This window comes from Podarcis vaucheri (assembly GCF_965113315.1).
Source record: "Podarcis vaucheri genome assembly, chromosome: 8".
Taxonomy (NCBI): domain Eukaryota; kingdom Metazoa; phylum Chordata; class Lepidosauria; order Squamata; family Lacertidae; genus Podarcis; species Podarcis vaucheri.
The window spans coordinates 75,853,893-75,875,331 of NC_138766.1; the positions used below are offsets into that span (position 1 = coordinate 75,853,893).

The 21,439-nt window shown below is 45.5% G+C and overlaps 1 protein-coding gene across 4 annotated transcripts in view; it reads right to left on the bottom strand.

The window, feature by feature from the left end:
* Positions 1 to 21,439, bottom strand: part of CSMD3 (CUB and Sushi multiple domains 3) — a 603,606-nt gene that overhangs the window by 44,210 nt on the left and 537,957 nt on the right. For 3 of the 4 annotated variants that reach the window (XM_082235380.1, XM_082235382.1, XM_082235381.1), the window contains 4 exons: positions 20,712 to 20,897; positions 16,031 to 16,204; positions 13,314 to 13,496; positions 10,092 to 10,268 (listed from right to left, as the gene is read on the bottom strand). In XM_082235380.1, coding sequence (XP_082091506.1) covers positions 10,092 to 10,268; positions 13,314 to 13,496; positions 16,031 to 16,204; positions 20,712 to 20,897 — 720 coding nt within the window. Of the gene's footprint in view, positions 1 to 10,091; positions 10,269 to 13,313; positions 13,497 to 16,016; positions 16,205 to 20,711; positions 20,898 to 21,439 lie in introns of those variants that run through there. The other variant, XM_082235383.1, reaches the window with a different exon arrangement.

Consider the following 21,439-nt stretch of genomic DNA (forward strand, 5'->3'; position numbering starts at 1 on the left):
TGTTGGCCACCTGGATTCTGTACGAAGAAGAGCTGCTGATGGTAAAAAGATGGTAAAGCTTCTGAAAAAAATTATTCTGCAGAGTTTCCAAAATTTTAATGGAGTTCAAATCAGAACTCCAGATTTCAACGCCATAGAGTATTTCAGTAAGCAATTTACTATCAAATATCTTTAGGACAGGTTCAGTCAGCTGCCCACCCTCACTATGAAAGAAATATTATAAAGCTATCAGGTGGTATCCAAATAATGGATCCCATCAATGCAAGAATCTCTGCTTTGCAACAGAACTCTCTATCCTTCCTGCTTGTGTGTCCCCTCCCCCCATTTATTTATTTATTTATTTATTTCAACAATTTAAATACCACTTGTCAGAGCTGCCACCCAGTCCCAGCTCACATAGGACCAAGTCCGCCAGCGTTCACTTTATAAGAGTCTTTATTAAGTTACAGGTTTCATTTCCGAACTGCAGCGTGCAGCTCTACACCTTCTGCCCTAGGTCGGCGAAGACCCGTCTGAGTCCCCGCCTCTTGCACACCAGCTTAATACCCTAGCCTTGCTCCACCTCCTTCGCCTCTCCCTACGTCTCTGGGTCCTTCTGCCCCCCTGGGCCTCCTCCCTTCTACTCTCCTCTGACGCTGACCCCCCTGATCCTTCTGCCTCCTTGCGGCGGGCTTTGGGACCTGGCTCACTCTCCGGGCTGCTTACTGCTCCAGCTTCCGCTGCATTTGAACTTGGCGCGCGCGCCCAACTCTCTACTTTCCTCTTAACCGTTGCCTCGCTCTCTGAGGAGGGCGTGACCACCCCTGACTCGTGCCCTCCCTCCTGCTGACAGCCTCCGGAACCCGATGCCTGGCTACCTTCCTCCCTGCTGCTCTCAGTCTTGAGCGTGGGTCCCGACTTCCAGCTGCTGCCGCTCTCAGTTATGAGCGTGGGTCCCGACTTCCAGCTGCTACTCTCTGAATCTCCTCTGTTCCCTTCCTCCTGGGGTGTCCCCCCGGATCCTCCCCTTGCTCTGCTCACTGGGGCTCCCTTTTGGGAGTCCTCTGACTCACTGCTTAGGCTTGGAGATCTCGGGTCGTCATCATCACTCATTTTCCCTTCGGATTCCTCCCCCTCGCTCTCTGCTTCCTCCCTTCTCTGCGTCTCTGCTTCTGAACCCCTGACATCCATCCCCCCCTCGAAGCCCCCCCTTCCCCCCTCCCCGCTTTCAGGTGTGGGTGCTGGGTGCTCCATCATCACGGGAGGGAATGCCGGATACAGTTCACTCCCCGTGGTTGGCCGCCAACTGAAGACCTCCGAGTCTTCCTCCTCGCGGTCGCCGACGTTGACCTGCTCCGCTTCCATCTCTGTACCGCCGTGCTCGAACCCAAGGTCCTCCCCGAACACGTCCATGTCAGTCTCTGCGTCGGTCGCTCGACCTGGCATCTCCAGCCACTTCCGGCGCCATTGCTCCTCCGGTCGATCGTCCCACCAATACGAGGTGTCTGACGCCGAACCCGCCGGCGATCCTTCTGGGGAACGGGTGCTCAGTGCGGGTTCCCCGTCCGAGTCGAATCCATGGAACGTGCTGGAAGAAAGTGTGGGCGTGAACAGCCAGTCGTCGAAGAAGCTCGCTGGCATGGGTCTGTGTGGGAAAAGGGCATGAAACTCGTCCTTGAGCAGGGGTTCCTCCAAAGCGTAGTCTGGCACCCAGCTATTGGCGCTGGCCCGGGTGCCCTCTCTGGCTAGGAGGTATTCGACTCCCTCGTCCCCCCATCTGGAGTCCAAAATCTCCGTGACCTCGTTGATGGGGTCTTGCTGCGTCACCCCTCGCGTCTCCGTCCGCTCCCGGAACGAACTCGGTGCCGTCCCTGGCTCCTGGAATCTGTGAGGTGCCTTGTAGGGAGTGAGCACCGACCTGTGGAACACCGGATGCATTCTGGAACCCTCCGGCAGCGCCAGTCGGAAGGCTACCGGGTTGATCTGTGCTTCGACTTGGTACGGACCAATTTGCTTGTGCCCCAACTTCTTCTTGGCTAGTGACCTGGTCGGCACTGCGTGGGCTGCCAACCAGACCCAGTCTCCCACTTGGATCTCTTCGCCAACCCGCCTGTGCTTGTCAGCTTGCACCTTGTAGGCGTGCTTAGCTAGCTCCAGCTGCCGTCTGAGTTGATCGTGTACCGCCTGCAACTCTGACGCGAACGCGTCCGCCGTCTGTGGTTCTCCGTCCCCCACTCTCTCCCGTCCCGGGAAGGTTCTGGGATTCCTCCCATTGTTGGCGAAGAACGGCGTCACCCCTGTGGACACGTGCTTCGTGTTGTTGTAAGCGAACTCGGCGAGCGGCAGGTAATCCACCCAGGTCGCAGGTTGTTGATTGGCATAGCATCTCAGGTACTGCTGCATGATGGCATTGACCCTCTCTGCTTGCCCGTTGGTCTGCGGGTGTCGTGCTGATGCCAGATCGACCTTGACATTTAGAAAACTCATCAGCTTCTGCCAGAAATTCGAGACGAACTGGCGCCCGCGGTCGGACAGGATAGACCGCGGCAGACCATGCACTTTGAACACGTGATCTATGAACAGTTTGGCGGTTTGTTCCGCCGTGGCCACCTTCGCACACGGAATGAAATGTGCCATCTTGGTGAACAAGTCCACCACCACTAGTACAGCTGTCTTGCCTCTCGAGCTGGGTAGATCCGTAACAAAGTCCAGGGCCACTCTCTCCCACGGTTCAAACGGCGTTTGCAGCGGTTCCAGCAGTCCCGCCGGTGGTTTGTGCACCGGTTTGGCCCTCTGGCAGGTGTCGCACCTCGCAACGTAGTCCGCGACTTCCCCTCTCAGTCTGGGCCACCAAAAGTCCCTTGCGACTAATTCCACCGTTTTTTTCCGTGCCAAAGTGCCCGGCCGTGGGTGCGTCGTGCAACTGCTGCAGTACCCTGGCGCGAAGTTCGTCTCCCGGCACGTAGATGGCCCCTTTACGTAAGAGCAAGCCGTCTCGTATCTGGAACTCGTCGCCCTTCGCCGTGCCCTTGTGCACCTCTGCCATCTTCGCCTGCGCGAAGGAGTCGTCCTGCAACGCCCGCCGCACCGCATCCAGGTCTACTGTGGCTGAAGCGCACGCCCACGCTGTTGGCGCGAAGATGTGCATGGCTGCCGCTGGCGTCGCCTCTTCGAGGTATTGCGGTTTGCGGGACAGTGCATCCGCCATGACGTTGGTGTCGCCTGGGACGTACTCTATTCGGAAATTGAAGTCAGCAAAGAACTCCGCCCAACGTATCTGCCTCTGGTTCAGGAACTGAGCCGTGCGCCAGTGCTCCAGATTCTTGTGATCCGTGCAGACCTGCACCGTGTGCTTGGCGCCGATCAGGAAGTGCCTCCACGCCTTGAAAGCTGCATGAATGGCCAGCAACTCCCTGTCCCAGATGGTGTAGTTCTGCTCCGACTTGCTGAGCTTTCTGGAGTAGAACGCTCCCGGCCTCCAGACCCCCTGTGGGTCCCTTTGCAGCAGGACAGCTCCCACTGCTCTATCGGACGCGTCTGTCTCTACCCGCATCGGTCTGCTGGGGTCGATATGCAGCAGTTGCTCTTCCGACGCGAAGAGACGCTTGAGTGCCTGAAAGGACTGCTCCGCCTGCTCCGTCCAGATGAATTTCTTTTTCTTGGAGCTTAGCGTGTCCGTAATGGCCGCCGTCTGCATCGCGAACCCCTTGATAAACTTGCGATAGAAGTTGGCGAAGCCGACAAACCGCTGGACCTCCTTCCGGTTGCGCGGGCTCTTCCAATCCAACACCGCACGAACCTTGGCGCTGTCCATGGCTAGCCCCTTGTCCGACAACTTGTAACCCAAGAAATCCACCTCCGTCGTGTCGAACTGGCACTTCTCCAGTTTGGCGTACAGTCTATGCTGCTGCAGCCTCTTCAGCACCTCCCGAACATCTTGGTCATGGGCTTGCTGCGATTCGGAGAATATCAGGATGTCATCCAGAAAGCAGACGCACTTCTTGTAAAGGAGTCCCGCCAACACATGATGCATGAAAGCTTGGAAACAGTGAGAACCGTTTTGCAATCCAAACGGCATCACTCTGTATTCGTAGGTGCCCAGAGGCGTGAACATGGCTGTCTTCCACTCATCGCCCTCCCTCATGCGGATGAGATTGTACGCACCTCGCAGGTCCAACTTGGTGAACACGCGTCCCTTGCGCACCGTCGCTAGTAGGTCGTCAATCCTGGGCATGGGGAAATCAGAAGGCTTGGTCATCTTGTTTAAGAGGCGAAAATCCACCACCAGTCTTTTTTGGGGCGTGTCTTTCTTCTTCACGAAGAAAACAGGACTGCCCCCTACTGCCCTGGACTCCCGGATGAAACCGCGCTGCAAGTTGTGATCTATGAACTGTTTGAGTTCCTGTAATTCGTCCTCAGACATGGAATACAGCTTCCCTTTCGGCAGCGTCGCCCCTGGTAGGAGGTCAATCTTGCAGTCATATTGCCTGTGCGGTGGTAGCTTGTCAGCCTCTTTCTCGCAGAAGACCTCCAGAAAGTCTGCGTATTTGTGGGGGACTGCTTGCAACGTTCCCAACTGCAGTTGTGATTCCTCCTCCTCTCCCTCCTGTCTGGGCAGGATGCAGTGTTCTGCGCAATAAGAGGAGCCGAAGATCAGCTGTCTCTGGTACCAAGCCAGTGTCGGACTGTGCCTGTCCAGCCAACTCATGCCCAACACAATGGGCGTGTCCGACAGTTGGGTGACATTAAAACTGATGACTTCCCTGTGGTTGCCGAGGCGCATCACCATCGGTGGCGTCTGCTTCACCACCTGCCCCCCTAGCAACTCTCTGCCATCCACTGTGACGACTTGCAGGGGCAGAGTGGCAGGCAGTAGCTGTATAGCGTGCTGCTCCACAAAATCCTGCGCTATAAAGTCTGCGTTGCTTCCAGAATCCACAGAAAGCGGCACTTCGATAGTGACGCCATCGGGTAGCTGGAGAGATGCTGTGAGCTGCACTACTGGTTTGGGTGGGAGGGGGTCCGTGGGTTGCAAGATCGCTGGGGACTGCTTCACTGATGCGTCTGGCTGGGCCCCAGTGCCTCTGTCTCCAGCCAGACATCGTCGTTTCCCTGCTGTGGTTCTCCTTGCTGCGTTGCTGCAGTCACCATTGCTGAGGCTGCAGTGTGCTTGTGGAGCCTCCGGGGACACTCTTTCGCCAAATGGCCTGGATCCTCGCAGATGTAACACTTCCTGTTCCCTCTAGGAGGCTTCGCTTTCACTGCTGTCGGTGCTTGGGCTCTGGCTGCTGACTGAGCCCTTGCACCTCCAACCTCCATCGGTTCCCCTCCCCCTCCAGGCGGAGGTGTGGATTGCGCACGCGCTGCTTCTCTTGGAACGAAAGAGAAACTTCTCGCTGCTTCGCGCCCTCCACGTCCTTCATCTCTGCACCATGGACGTTCTTCCAGCCTCACCCCCACAGTCAGCGCCCTTTGGACCACCTCCTGCGTGCTTCGGGGCCTCTCCCCCCTTGCAATTTCATCCTTGACCGCAGAGCTTAGACCCTCCCAGAACAGGTCTCTGACAGGGGGCGAATCCCGGTCCCACTCTAAGGCACTGACCAGCGCAAAAAAGCGGGCGTGGTACTGCCGGACGCTTGCCCTCCCTTGTTTTAGTCCATGAATCTCCCGTCGGGCAAGATCCACATCAATAGTAGACAAAAAACACGCATCCATCGCTTTGATAAAGGCATCTGCATTCTGAAGCGCCGGATCTTTATCCCTCCACAAATTGCGTAGCCACGCTTTAGCATCTCCATGCAAATGGGATAGTATGAACCCCACTTTCTCTTCCTCATCTCTAAAGTCTTTTGCCAGCAGTTGCAGTGCGCACATTACGTCTGCTCGAAAATTGGGGTACTGTTGTAAATTCCCATCGAAGTGAGCCACAAGCCCTCCTGCTCTCCGTACCAACCCAACCCCCTCCGGTCTGGGTCCTGGCTGCCCGTGTTTAACCCATGCTTCAAACCTGGCGTGGAGATCTCTGTAGGCGGCTGCCGCATCCTCCTCCCTCTTCTTGGATGCCAGTACCTCCGCGTTCAATTGGGTAACTGCCTGTTGCAGCGCTGCAACTGTCTCTGCTTCCGTCATCTCTGCTAACCGTCGTGAGCTTGCTCCCAAACACCGATCCCCTCCTCCAGCTGCCTCTCTCTCCGCTGCGAGATATCAGGTGTCCGAAGCTTTTCTGAGACGGGTCTTACTGTCAGAGCTGCCACCCAGTCCCAGCTCACATAGGACCAAGTCCGCCAGCGTTCACTTTATAAGAGTCTTTATTAAGTTACAGGTTTCATTTCCGAACTGCAGCGTGCAGCTCTACACCTTCTGCCCTAGGTCGGCGAAGACCCGTCTGAGTCCCCGCCTCTTGCACACCAGCTTAATACCCTAGCCTTGCTCCACCTCCTTCGCCTCTCCCTACGTCTCTGGGTCCTTCTGCCCCCCTGGGCCTCCTCCCTTCTACTCTCCTCTGACGCTGACCCCCCTGATCCTTCTGCCTCCTTGCGGCGGGCTTTGGGACCTGGCTCACTCTCCGGGCTGCTTACTGCTCCAGCTTCCGCTGCATTTGAACTTGGCGCGCGCGCCCAACTCTCTACTTTCCTCTTAACCGTTGCCTCGCTCTCTGAGGAGGGCGTGACCACCCCTGACTCGTGCCCTCCCTCCTGCTGACAGCCTCCGGAACCCGATGCCTGGCTACCTTCCTCCCTGCTGCTCTCAGTCTTGAGCGTGGGTCCCGACTTCCAGCTGCTGCCGCTCTCAGTTATGAGCGTGGGTCCCGACTTCCAGCTGCTACTCTCTGAATCTCCTCTGTTCCCTTCCTCCTGGGGTGTCCCCCCGGATCCCCCCCTTGCTCTGCTCACTGGGGCTCCCTTTTGGGAGTCCTCTGACTCACTGCTTAGGCTTGGAGATCTCGGGTCGTCATCATCACTCATTTTCCCTTCGGATTCCTCCCCCTCGCTCTCTGCTTCCTCCCTTCTCTGCGTCTCTGCTTCTGAACCCCTGACACCACTCAACTGCAATCATCTCTGTGTGGCGCACAAGAAATACGATACCAAAAGAGAGATATAAAAAAAAATAAGTTAAAACTATAAAATGAGATTCAATTGAAATGCTGCTGGAATAACAATAATAAAAGTACCGTATTTTTCGCTCCTTAAGACGCACTTTTTTCCTCCTAAAAAGTAAGGGGAAATGTCTGTGTGTCTTATGGAGCGAATGTGTGGTCGATCGCTGGCTCCCTTTCTGGCCCCGCCCACTTGCCCAGGCCTCCATTGTTGAATGTTCTGCAGACGGAGGCTGTTTGTTTTCCCAGCAACATGTGACCGGCTGATTAGATTATCTGTCTGGAAACTGTAGAAATGGCTCCCTTTCCTTTCCTAAAGAAGCTGCAGAAATGTGAGTTGAACTCCATAAAAACAGGATTTTTTTCCCTTTGCAAAGTAAGCTCAACAACTTTGAGCTGATCCTCAAAAAAATGGGGCTTTCCCCCATTGCAGAAGAAGCTGCACAACTGTGAGCTGATCCCTCCAAAAATGGGGATTTCCCCCTTTCCTCCTCTAAAAACTAGGTGCATTTTATGGTCTCTTATGTAAGGTCTATAAATCTGTCCGAGGGGTTCCCCCAACCCTCCAGAACAGATCTGGGGAGAGCAAGGCAAGGGTTCTCTCGTTCAATTGTAAAGTCTTGCACTGAGATGTATTGGTTGGATACTACCCACCATCTCCAGTGTTATCATATGTAAATGGAAGAAAACCCTGTGAGCACTACTCTTGAAAATTATTACGGCTCAGAAGTGGGGAACATACAACACTACAGTGGTGCCCCGCAAGACGAATGCCTCGCAAGACGGAGAACTCGCTAGACGAAAGAGTTTTCCGTTTTGGAGGTGCTTCGCAAAACGAATCTCCTATGGGCTTGCTTCGCAAGACGAAAATATCTTGCGAGTTCCTGCGGGGTTTTTTTTCCTCCCCCCCTTTTTCTAAGCCGCTAAGCTGCTTATCAGCTGATCCAATAAACTGATAAGCCGCTAAAAGCCGCTAATAGCGCTAATCCGCTAATCCATCAATGGGCTTGCTTCGCAAGACGAAAAAACCGCTAGACAAAGAGACTCACGGAACGGATTCTTTTCGTCTTGCGAGGCACCACTGTATAGAGTTGCGCAGGACACATAATAACCAGGGGCGTAGCTAGCTGCTCTGGGACATGGAGGGGCAGGGCAGGGCAACCTGCCCATGGGATCGCCATGGCGATCCACGCAAGGGGTGATCCACACAGTGATGATCCGCCCAGGAGGGATTTTGTCACCCCCCTCTAGGATGACACCCAGGGCAGCCCGCCTCCACTGCCCCCTTCCTACACCCCTGATAAGAACACACCTTGTAATTCATTGTTCAATGATTCAAATCCAAGCTAAGTTTTTGCTTGCCCTTCAAAAAGCTACAATAAATAAGAATTATAATCCAGTTAAATTTTAAGGCAGCCTATCTGGAAAGAAAGTTTTGGGTTGACACGAATTTGGTGGCTGGAGAGTGACTAGTAACTGTTAATATTTTTTTTCTAGCTGCAGTAAAGGACTAGTCAGGGCATATCCTATTTCTAGCTCACTTCATTTTCCAACTCTTGCTGCATATAGTTTTCTTTGCAGTGCTGTCCCTAGAGGCTTCTATTGGCTGAAGTTCAACTTCAGGATTCTGCTAGAGACATCTGAGAATAGATTTCAAATATTTTCATTGCACCTAGAGCTTGAGAACAATATGTCAAAAATGCAGAAAAAGCTAATAGTCTTCCAAATATCGAATTTCCAGATTTCTTATTAAATAACATGTATAATGCATATTATTACTATTAGTAGTAGTATTCTGGTATATTTCAATGTTAAGACATATTTTGGTTGATGTTGTTCTTCAATATTTTATTAATTTATATATTATTAATACTGTTTTTCTGTGGTTGATATGACCATGATGGTCAAAACAGCAACAAGGAACTAAGTATATTAAAGAATATGATTTTGCCAAGAGGTGTTCTGTGATTTTCATTAAAGTTGCAAAATTTACATAAGTAAAACAAATGACATATGGGGAGAAATACTGGGTTACATAAATTGTTAAAATAAATCTTGAAGGCAGCCCTTTACAACACTTATCAGGCAAATTGAATAAGATGGCAACTAAAATTTGTCAGCATGCTTTTGCATATTTCTCCTACTACATACGGTACATGTTTGCATGTGATTTTGTATACACACATACTTTTTTGCACAGAAATTTGTAAATTATTTTCTCCAGTTTATGTATTCATATGCATACTTTAGTTATACATTTTTGTACATGGTACTTGGCTGGAGAGCTGCAATGCAAAGTTCAGAGAAGTGTGAATTTTGAAGGATGCCTATGTTTGGCTCACGTATTCTTTGAGAAAGTGGGCCTTTAAATGCACCTGAATCAAATTGCCCTTCCTATCCCTACCTATGGCAACACAGTTTCGCATGAAGGCTGCTTCAAAGGTCTGCACTCTTGAAAAACCCAACCCTTGTAGAGAAGGAACACTTCACCTTCCAGGGATGCAGCAGTTATGGTCCAGCACAGCCCCTTGAGAGATGCGGGGGGGGGGGGACTTTTGTCCCTCGCAGTTGGCCATTTGCTTCAGCCTTGGCCTGCCACTGGGGGCAACGGGATACCCCCAAATTTTAAATTCAAACTGGTCTGTGGTGGACAGGGTGTGGGGCAGTGCTTCTGTGGCAGACCTGAGGAACCAAGGCTTAACTCTGGTCCACCACTGGGGTATTTAAGCTGGCTGCAGCAGCTGCCAGTAGCACAGTCAGATAGGTGAATACTGGACAGAGAGGAGCGGCGAATAGGAGCCAGAAGCAGAGAACCATGCAAGATAAGTAGAACCCAGCTGGAGTAGGACCCAGAAGTGGAGAGCAGCATGGATGGAACCAGCGGCAGCAGAGGAAACAGAACAACTTGAAAAGCCCATCTTTTGCAGAGAACCCTCTTGCCCAGTCTACCATCACCCTCTTGTGACTTAGTTCATTATAAACTTGCAACATCTTAAATAATAAAAAGGGTACTTACTTGTGCAATTTGGCAAGGAGCCAGACCATGTTCCATTCGCAGTGCACTGTCTTACAGAAGGTCCAGACAATATATAGCCTTCCATGCAGGAATAAATTACAGAGCTAGAGAATGTTGTGCCATCTATTCGAAACACCTTCCCATTAGCTGTTGTCCCAGGATTACCACATTGGACAGCTAGAAATTCAAATGTGGGAAATGCAGGAATAAGGTATAAGATGGCAGCAACAACAAACACTGAAGATCTACACCAGGCATCCCCAAACTCGGCCCTCCAGCTGTTTTGGGACTACAACTCCCATTATTCCTAGCTAACAGGACCAGTGGTCAAGGATAATGGGAACTGTAGTCCCAAAACAGCTGGAGGGCCGAGTTTGGGGATGCCTGATCTACACATTGTTCCAAATAATCAAATCAGTCAATGAGCAATTAGAATAAACTGAACATAATTCAGTGTACATCCCCTGGTAATTAATCATCCTAGTCTTGCTTAGATATCCTTTGTTGCACTCTCAAAACTTCATAGGTTTCACTTGAGGAGAAACTGCTACATCTGCATTGATGATTAGTTTTATTTAGAACCTGCTGGCAACATCCCAAAATCTCTTCTGCTGTGAGATTTCACACATCCAACCAGGACTCTGGGACCTCCTTAGCAATTCCACAAGTATTTCACCTGAGGAAGAGCTACCCCTTCACAAAATGCTGACACTTAAGCTTCAGATGAAATGTTGGTGAGAAGTGAGTGTTGGAGCACCTGATTTGCAGGCCAAAGGTCTCATGTTCGCCCCCCGGCTATCATCATCAAGTAGGAAACTTAATTCCTGAAGCCCCGGAGAGCTCCTGTTAATAAATGTAGACAACACTGAACTATAGGGGTCAGTAATATGATATGGTATAAGGCAGATTCTTACATTTCTAAGGGAACCATGCTATAATTATATATTTGTGTAGCATGTTGAGTAAACCAAATATTTGAATTTTTATTAGTTTTATCATTATATCCAATTTTGCCATAGAATGTGTTCTCTGATATTTTGCAGCTCCTGAGAAAAATACTACTCTCAATGGTAATTACTCAACACTGTAGCCTCTGGGCACAACAAAAGGCTATGAAAGATTAGGGTGCATTATACTAAAGGATATCTACTTTCCAGTGCTCCTCTCCTGCAAATAATTCTATTTAAATGTAATTAACCCACTCACATTATTCAGTTTTGATCAATGTTATTGGGAAAAGGAAGATCTCTTTCTTTTCTCTTTGCTTTTGTTGATAGAATTATTATATTTTATGACATCACAGCCATCTTGAAAGTTCAATGCACAACATAAAATTTATGTCATGAAAAAGCAGGTCTCTTCTAATTTGTTTTCTTCATGGCATTTCGGTATTTTCAAATCATTTGAAGTGATCTAAGGTTATTGTCTTTTGTTTCTGCTAATGTTAACCTACAGCCCAGATATAAATCAATATTGTATAGACAGTTCATTGATGTGATGATGTTATTGTTGCAAAATAAAACCGTTAACACTGACTCTGTTTTTCAACTCAATTTTGCAATCACATTCATGTATAGACAACCCTTTATTACTCTTGTCCTTAAGATTTCCATTGCTTTATGTGCCTATGCAACAACCTAGAATGACAGAACAGTACTACCTTCTTGTGTTATTATTTCAGATGGCATAAAAAATATATGGTATGAATAAGGTTTCCCCCCCTTCCTTTTCTCATAATATTAGGGTTGCCATAGACCCAGAATTTCCCAGACACAGCTGGTATTCAGCCCTTGTAAACAGCGTCCGGGCGAAATTCGCTGAAATGTCCGGGAAAATCCAGATTGTGGCAGCCATGTCAGTAGTGTAGATTTTGACGAATTTCATATAAAATAGCTCAAAAACTCATTTTTTGAAGATTTTTGTTGTTGAGATTTTCACTTTTTGAAATACGGCAACCCTACATAACATTAGAACTCAGGGATATATCCAATGAGTGAAATGTTGTAAGGCAAATGAAACTAAACTATGGAATCTGTTCCCTCAAGAGGTAATGATGGCTATCAATTTGGGTGGCTTTAAAAGAGGACTAAACAAATTCATGGAGAATAAGGCTATCAAGGACCACTTGAAACCACAGCTTTGTTCTACCACCACTGCCAGAGGCAGTGTGCTTTTGTACACCAGTTGGGAATCAAAAGTGGATAAGTGCTGCTGCACTCAGGTCAAGCTTACAGGCCTCCCATAAGCATCTGGCTGACCACTGCAATAATAAGATGCTGGGACTGCATGAGGCATTGGCTTGACCCAGCAGGTTCATGTTATGTTCATGCAGTGCAATGTTGATATGATGCTGCTCAGATCTGCAAGTCCTGTCCTTCAGCACTTGGTAGGAGTATATACATCAGATTCTGATCCTTCTTGCATTGAAGTGGGTTACTTCAGACAAATTCAGAGCTTGTCAGCTAAAACATAATCTTCCCAAAGCACCCTGAACCAAACTGATTACAAGGGGGAAGCTGGCAGGAGCTCACACGAATCTGGCTCAAGATATATCAGTCCAAAAGGATCAGGGTGAAAGTGCTTAAGATGGCCCAAATAGGGCAAGGCTACAGTGAGGCAGGGATAATACCCTGAGTGATAATGAGTGACTATTATTATTAAAAATTTCTATACCACCCTTCATTCAAGGACCACAGGGAGGTTTACAATAGAAAAAACATAAAAAATACATAACATAGTTACAAAACAATTACAGATAGGTAGCCGTGTTGGTCTGCCATAGTCAAAATAAAGAAATTCCTTCCAGTAGCACCTTAAAGACCAACTAAGTTAGTTCTTGGTATGAGCTTTCGTGTGCATGCACACGAAAGCTCATACCAAGAACTAACTTAGTTGGTCTTTAAGGTGCTACTGGAAGGAATTTCTTTATAGTTACAAAAATCATTACTATCCCCCTCAGTGGTTTATAAGGTCATGACTTATTTAATTAATGAAAGGCTTGGAAGAAGTAGAATGTTTTTTCATCTGGCACCTAAATTTATGTAATGAAGGCATCAGATGAGCCTCTTTGGGGACAGCATTCCACAAATTAATTCAAAGTATCTGGGCTTATTTAAAACAAAATGATCACTTAAGCTCTTTGACTTTGAAGCACTGTTGTGCTGAGCACATCTTTTTACTAATACTGGGTTGTATTATATTCCAATCATCAATGAGATTTACCTTTACATTCCGGCTGCTTTCCTGTCCAACTTCCATTTGCCAGACATGTTCTTTCCACCGATCCATGAAGGGTGTATCCGAGCTCACAAGAGAATTGCACAACACTTTTAATTCTAAAGTTGCTTTGTTCTCTAGAACCGTGACCTGGGACTCCAGGATCCCCACATGAGCCCGCATTGTCACCTAGAATTTGTGGAACAAAGGTTATTTCAGAGGGAATACACTAAAAAGGTGATATATTACACTGCTGCTGCTGTTTTCATAGCTGATATGGTGACTGAAACGGATGAAAGAAAAATCAAAGTACATAAGTATCCAAGTGGCATAACAATAGGAGGCAATTTATAATCAATACAAATATCAAAATACAGCTCACTTACATCTTACATGGCAGCTACATTCCAGGAATGGTGTGTAAAGCCATAATTATGTATAGTCAAAACTATTACCAGAACTGTTCCCGCACGAGCAATATTACCTTCCAAAGCCAGTGTGCTGAATGGGCCTTACCCCAACCTTAAGCAAGAGTTGGCTTTCTCTCTTTTTGCACCAGGAAAGAGCTTTTAAGCTCTCCACTTTCTGTGCATTTAATTTGTGCTATTTCAATGGCTGGCCGCCAAGTGCATAAAGTTGAAATCATGCACGTTAAATGTACATAGGTTGAGAGTCATCTGTATACTGAGACAGTATGCAGAACCCGTACCCATTTAATGTGTTGTGATTTTATTCAGGGATTCTTGACAGCACATAATCGAGTTTGATAGAAATTTCAAGTGATTCATGGCCAATAATTTTCAGGACAGTCACTGTTCATCAATTTGCAATACATTAACATGCATCACTCAAGTAAAGTATGCTATGCAATAGTCTTAAAAGAAAGAGTAAAGCGAAAGTTATCAAGATGCTTCAGTCAGGTGATCCATTAAAAATATAATACAGAAAAGTGGAGAAATGGCTTTCTAAGCTCCAGTGAGATTCTGAGCATGAAGATCTTGCAAACACTCATACAAACCAAGAAAAAAAAATATTCACACATTTGCCAACATTTCCAGTGGTGCAGCAAAGGGTGCACTTCAGAGCTGAAGTCCAGGCTCCACAGCCAAGGTAGTCCCCAAATGACCATCGAGAGAGGCAGGTTGCTGGTCATCAAAGGAACAAATGGTTCATTGAGGATCTTTTTACCATGTCAAAGGGATCAACAGTTTCATGTCTGCACTGGGTCAGGGTGAGCTCTACATTGTATACCACCTCTTTACAATTACTGCTATTACTGATCTTCCCAAACACCTGAGCAACTGCTCAGAATGTGAATAGGAGAAGGCAGGATTTTCTACCTATATAGTGATGCTGTCCACAGTGAAGCTATAGCAGAAGGAAAACTGGCTCAGTTACAGATCCAAAGGAGGCCTCCGCGTAGTGGTCAGAAGGGTTATTGCCTGTCATGGAATCTCTGAAGTGATAATCAGTCATTTTACATTGCAAAACGTCTTCCTGCTAGTAATTTTTAATGAACAGATTTATGTCTTTTTACAGCTATGCTGTAGATCAATGCGCATAAAGGGAATATTTTGAAAGGACAACATAGGGACACATATCCTATTATTTTGTTCATAAAACAGAAACTTGAATTTAATGCGCAAAACACTCCCATCAAAATTTAATTATGAGTTTGAAATTCAGAAATTTTGATCATGCAGATCATCAATTAAATTTAATATTCCTTGAGTTTGGAAAATTAGTGGATCAAAATTACAGGATCAAGGCAGCATTTTGGAAGTAAATTATTTTTTAAAAAAATATGTTAACAGAAATTACTGTATCTTGCTTTTGTAATATGATTAGTAGGGAAATGGCATGTCCAAATGAGCACATATAAGTCTGTGAAAATATGCTGAGTTCTAGAGGTTACTTTACAAGGTTAGATTCTCAGGAAAACATGATGAAAGCATTACTGCCTTTGGGACTTCCTTTCCATTTCAGTCTCTGGTTGGATGGTTGCTTGAGTGCCTTTGATGTTTTCTGCACCAAGTCTTTCCTATCTTGGATGCCATCAGATTCCTCCTCCTGACAGTGGGGAGTCTGGGTTCTTTGCCATTGCAGGGGCTCTCCTGACTACATTACATATGTGTCATGCTCCACACATTGAGACACACTGCCCCTCTCTGCAGACCATCACGGTTCTCTATAGCAGTCTTTGCCAACCCAGTGACCATCACGGTTCTCTATAGCAGTCTTTGCCAACCCAGTGCCCTCCAGATAATTTGGACTATCACTCCCAGCCATTTCAGCCAGCATGGCCAATGTCATTGTTGGCATTGCTCTATTAAGTATTAGTGGCAACCATCCCCATATGTAAGTGGTTTAAACTTGTCACCATATTAGTCAAAAGCAAATCAAGACATTGATGCAGAAACACTTAATATGGAATTCAACACCATTCTCAGTAATAGAATATAATTATTCATCACCAACTGGTCACCTGCTTTATTTCATTGACCATTTAGTCTTCATGTTAAAGATAATTAGAAACTTTCCAGTTCTCCTCTCAGTATTCATTATATTCATATGGTGGAACTTAGCTTTGGCTGCAGCTATATCTTGTGACTGACATTTGGCTTTGATTTTCAATTTCCTGAAAGGCAAACAAGTTCCAGCCAAAACTAATACAAGCATAGAATTGGTTGCAAAAGCACATTCACATACTTCAAAAGTGGTACCTGAGCAATGAGGCATAGATCCACTCCAATGTCCATTCAATTGACATGTCCGAGATGACTGGCCTATTAGTGACCGTCTTCCTGTACAAGAGTACCGAACAGTAGATCCAAATGTGTATTTCTCTCCAGATAGGATCGCATTTGGAGGAATACCAGGATGCCCACAGTCAATCACTATGATGCATAAATATTGGAGATAAAAATTACGTTATAATCACCAACCTATGCAGTTCAATTTGCCTTCACCACCATTACTATGTCTTGCAAGTTTGGGGCCATCATACAGCAAGATCCACCTGGATGAGCAGCTCAGGATCTCTGGCTCAGCTACCTGATTCCTGGCCTACCCAGGCTCAGCAGGCATCAAGTCCCTAATGTGTTCAGCTGAGGATACAACAATGTAATAATTTGCACATCCCAGTTCAGCCAGGGCTCAGTCAGCTGTGCCAAACCTGCTGTTAGTCCCCCAAAATGGGTGTTATGGAGGTATGGCAGTGGCAGGAATACTTCTCCTTGAAAAAAAAGAGAAGAAGGTTTGCAGAACATTTGTCAGTCACTATGGAACTTATATGCAGACTTCATCATGCGAAAGGCTGGACTGCATGAATCCCAAGACGGAATTAAGATTGCCGGAAGAAATATTAACAGGCTCAGATATGCAGATGACACAACCTTGATGGCAGAAAGTGAGGAGGAATTAAAGAACCTTTTAATGAGGGTCAAAGAGGACAGCGCAAAATATGGTCTGAAGCTCAACATCAAAGAAAAACTAAGATAATGGTCACTGGTCCCATCACCTCCTGGCAAATAGAAGGGGGGTAAATGGAGGCAGGGAGAGATTTTACTTTCTTGGGTTCCATGATCACAGCAAATGGTGACAGCAGTCACGAAATTAAAAGACGCATTTCTTGGGAGAAAAGCAATGACAAACCTAGACAGTGTCTTAAAAAGCAGAGACATCACCTTGCCAACAAAGGTTCGTATAGTTAAAGCTATGGTTTTCCCAGTAGTGATGTATGGAAGTGAGAGCTGGACCATAAAGAAGGCTGAGTGCCGAAGAATTGATGCTTTTGAATTATGGTGCTGAAGGAGACTCTTGAGAGTCCCATGGACTGCAAGAAGATCAAACCTCTCCATTCTGAAGGAAATCAGCCCTGAGTGCTCACTGGAAGGGCAGATCCTGAAGCTGAGGTTCCAATACTTTGGCCACCTCATGAGAAGACTCCCTGGAAAAGCCCCTGATGTTGGGGAAGATTGAGGGCACAAGGAGAAGGGGACGACAGAGGACGAGATGGTTGGACAGTGTTCCTGAAGCTACCAACATGAGTTTGACCAAACTGCGGGAGGCAGTGGAAGACAGGAGTACCTGGCATGCTCTGGTCCATGGGGTCACAAAGAGTTGGACATGACTAAACGACTAAACAACAACAAACAATTAAATAATTATGATCAGCCACCAAACAAGGGCCTCTGTTTAGCAACTATCTTTTCAGAAATGTACCAAAGTCACTTCAGTGGGGTTATTCTAGAAAACTTGGGGTTGCCACCAAGTATAGATTCAACAGGGAGACACATCCAGTCCTGGATAATATTTGATACATCCTTGCCAACACATGCTGGTCTCATTTGCATATTACATTTTTAGTTGTACATTTGAATAAAACAAAAATGGACAATAAGGTCAGAATTGGCTCTAGGATTTTTCAACATGTTTCCTTCAAAACAGAGTTCACTTTTCTAATTTAGAAAAGGAAACCCAAAGGAAATCAGAATTTTCCATCCTAGATTCCACCAATGTGTGGCTTTGTTTGCAATTTCACATGCAATCTGCTATCAACCTCTGGATGCAACCATGCAGAAAATTTAAAACAGATTTAAAGGAACATAATATAAAGGTAAGAAAGCAGTTTCCTGCATGTCATGCTGATTGATTATTCCTTTTCTTGGCTCTTAAATGCACCTGAATCCAATTCTGCTGGAGACGGAATATTATATATTTTGCAAAAGTGAGCAGGAATGGAAGTAACCTAGCTGTGCGTGGAAGAAATACATTGTAAAACTGGGCAGCACTGCTTTTTCTTTAGCATTCAAGGGCCTTTGGCAAAGTGCTTATATATACATATTGTAAGTAATGAGTGAGCCCTACAAAACTAATGACAATGCTTAACTGTTTAGGCCAACAGGCACCTATTCAACGAGAACAAAAGAAATAAGAGTACAGATCCCTTACTCCATTGTGTAGAACATTATCCACACTGATAATGGATGCCTTGGAAAAGAAATTGCTTCCTCCATCCGCCCACCCACCCATAGTACTGAAAAGGAGCAAAAAAAGGTTGTCAAGATAAGCTAGGAGACACAATTTTAAAGCAATATTTAATTGAATTTGGCTTTGTGTGTCAGGCTACAAGCTTTTCACAGATTATCAGTAATATACAAGAGAAATTTTGCTGCCAGAAAGTAAAAAAAAAGGGGGACTACTGAAAGAGAGGGGCCATTAAACGTAGACCACTAACACACTTAAGGAAAACGTAAAACTTTGCCCTGGGGCAAATACATTGTTCTGAATACATTATATATGAATATGTTATATTATAAGAATTTGAATGCTACAGCTTGTAATTAAGTGTATAGTAAAAGCAAAAGTCACTGAGCTGTTTTGATGTCCCCACTAACTTCTAGATCTCTATTCTCACTAAATCTGAAAAAAAATGGTCAAGGGCTCCTTAGCATTTATAGCATTTAAAGAAAAAAGTGAAAGAAGGTCTAGTGACTAATAAATTGAAATTATAATATTTGAAATAAATTGATGATGACGATACCCTTTTATTTCCATGGGGTTTTTGTTTGTTTGTTTTTGCTAATTACTTGAGGAGGACTCAATAGGTAGCAGTTATAAAAGCAGCAGGAACCATTGAGCTATTGGTCCCAAGGAATGAGATATCCCCCAAAATTAAAATGGCTTTTAATATAAAACCTCTTGAGTTACAATAAAACCTACTAACAAAAGAGGGCTTTCACATCTCATTCCGGCTTGATATATCATAGACTGCTTCATTAGACTTATGATCTTTGCACCATGGCGCCGGATATGCTTAAGACGGCCCTGACTTCACCCCAAAGTTCTGAACAACTGCTCTGAATTTAAATGGCTAAATTTAGACGGTAAACAGCATTGGAGACAATATTATACCCTGTGGTACAGCACAGTATAATGGCTATGAAGCCAAAACAGTTCCTCAGTGCTCCTCTCTGTATATGACTCTGTAAATAGGAGTGGGACCAATACTCACAGAGCTGGATCAGGAGAATACCACAAAAACCACTGAGAATAATAATATATAATCATGTTATTAGTTCCTTGAGGGGAGGGATGGTTTGACCACATTGGTTCAGACAATGGTAACTTCAAGCTTGGATTACCACAATACTGCCTATATGGGGCTTGTACTGGATGTTGTTGTTGTTTAGTCATTTAGCTGTGTCCGACTCTTCGTGACCCCATGGACCAGAGCATGCCAGGCACTCCTGTCTCCCACTGCCTCCCGTAGTTTGGTCAAAACTCATGCTGGTAGCTTCGAGAACACTCTCCAACCATCTCGTCCTCTGTCGTCCCCTTCTCCTTGTGCCCTCCATCTTTCCCTACATCAGGGTCTTTTCCAGGGAGTCTTCTCTTCTCATGAGGTAGCTAAAGTATTGGAGCCTCAGCTTCATGATCTGTCCTTCCAGCGAGCACTTAGGTCTGATTTCCTTAAGAATGGATAGGTTTGATCTTCTTGCAGTCCATGGGACTCTCAAGAGTCCATGGGATTCTCAATAATTCAAAAGCATCAATTCTTCGGCGATCAGCCTTCTTTATGGTCCAGCTCTCACTTCCATACATCACTACTGGAAAACCATAGCTTTAACTATACGGACCTTTGTTGGCAAGGTGATGTCTCTGCTTTTTAAGATGCTGCAATTACTGTGGAATGTTGCATCATAATTGCTAGTAGGAAATCCTTTTACAAGTGCCACATAATATTCATTTTGCTTCTGCAAGGAATTGATCCTACCCATCATTATGTAGGGTCCTTCACTGTGTTATTTTTGGCTAAAAACTCTTCTCCTCCCTCCAGTAAAGCCCACCCAATAATGCAATTTTAAAATGTAATATTGGTATGTATAATTGTTTTAAAACTCATTTCTATTTTTATATTGATAAATTTTATGTCAATATATTTTAATGCTTAATTCTATTCATATTTTAATGACTATTTTTATATTGTTTTATATAAACCACTTGGAAGTTTTTGTAGACTAAGTGGTAAATCTTGTCAAATAAAATAGAGTAAATAAAATAGATTTGAGCAGCAAATATTGTATTGGACTGCGTAAACAGAGAATGGAAAATATAATCATTTAAGGAATGGATAAGAAAACTATGCAGTAATGTGAAATAAACAAACAACAAATTTCAAGAACACAGACAATAATTAGACACCTTTTATTCAAAACCGATGACCTTTCATGTTCACTGTAAAAGGAAATTGGCTGTGGATATGCTCAGAAATAATGTGTATATACAATGAATTTGCAAAGAAAACAATAATAAGCAAACAAACTTCAGAAAGGTAACTAAGGCTGCAGTATACTAATAATAATCTACAATGAATAATGATATTTATTCTAAGATACTTACTAATGCATTCTGGCAAAGGTTTATCCCAGTGACCATTTGGCTGGCAGACTAAAACTGAAGATCCAAATAAAAAATATCCAGGGTTACAATCATAAAAGACAACTGTGCCATAGGTGAAATTCCCATGTTCAATTTTACTTTCTCGTATGGAATTTGCAGGGATTCCTGGATCAGAACAGTTGACCACTAAACAGAAAACGGTAAACATTTCATTTATTTACTTCATAAAATGGATATACTGCTTGATTATAAACAAACAAACAAGATCCCCCCCCAAAAAAAACCCTTATTATGTGTGAATTTTACATTTTTAAAATGTGCACGTTTCCCACAGGTCTTCAGGTGAAAAATACTATGCAGAGAATAAAATGAATAACAGTGTAAGCAGCAATTTGCACAAAGCTATTCTTTAAATCAGTTAAAAAATAGGCATAGGCAGAATGCTGCCCTCACTTTATGGTAGCTATTTTTGGTATAGTTTGCCAACTCTCAATCCATGGTTAAAAAAATAATAACCACATACAAAGAATCGCTGCCAGGCATAAACCAGACAGAGGGCCTTCTCAGTAGTGGCGCCCGCCCTGTGGAATGCCCTCCCATCAGATGTCTGCGGCACCCAGTTATGTCACCCCTTGCCTGTAGAGCTAGCAGCCTCTCACCCTTTTTCGAACACCCTCCTTTGTGGAGTGTGCCCTCAGCATCCTCTCCTCTCCCCTCTCCTTGGGAGT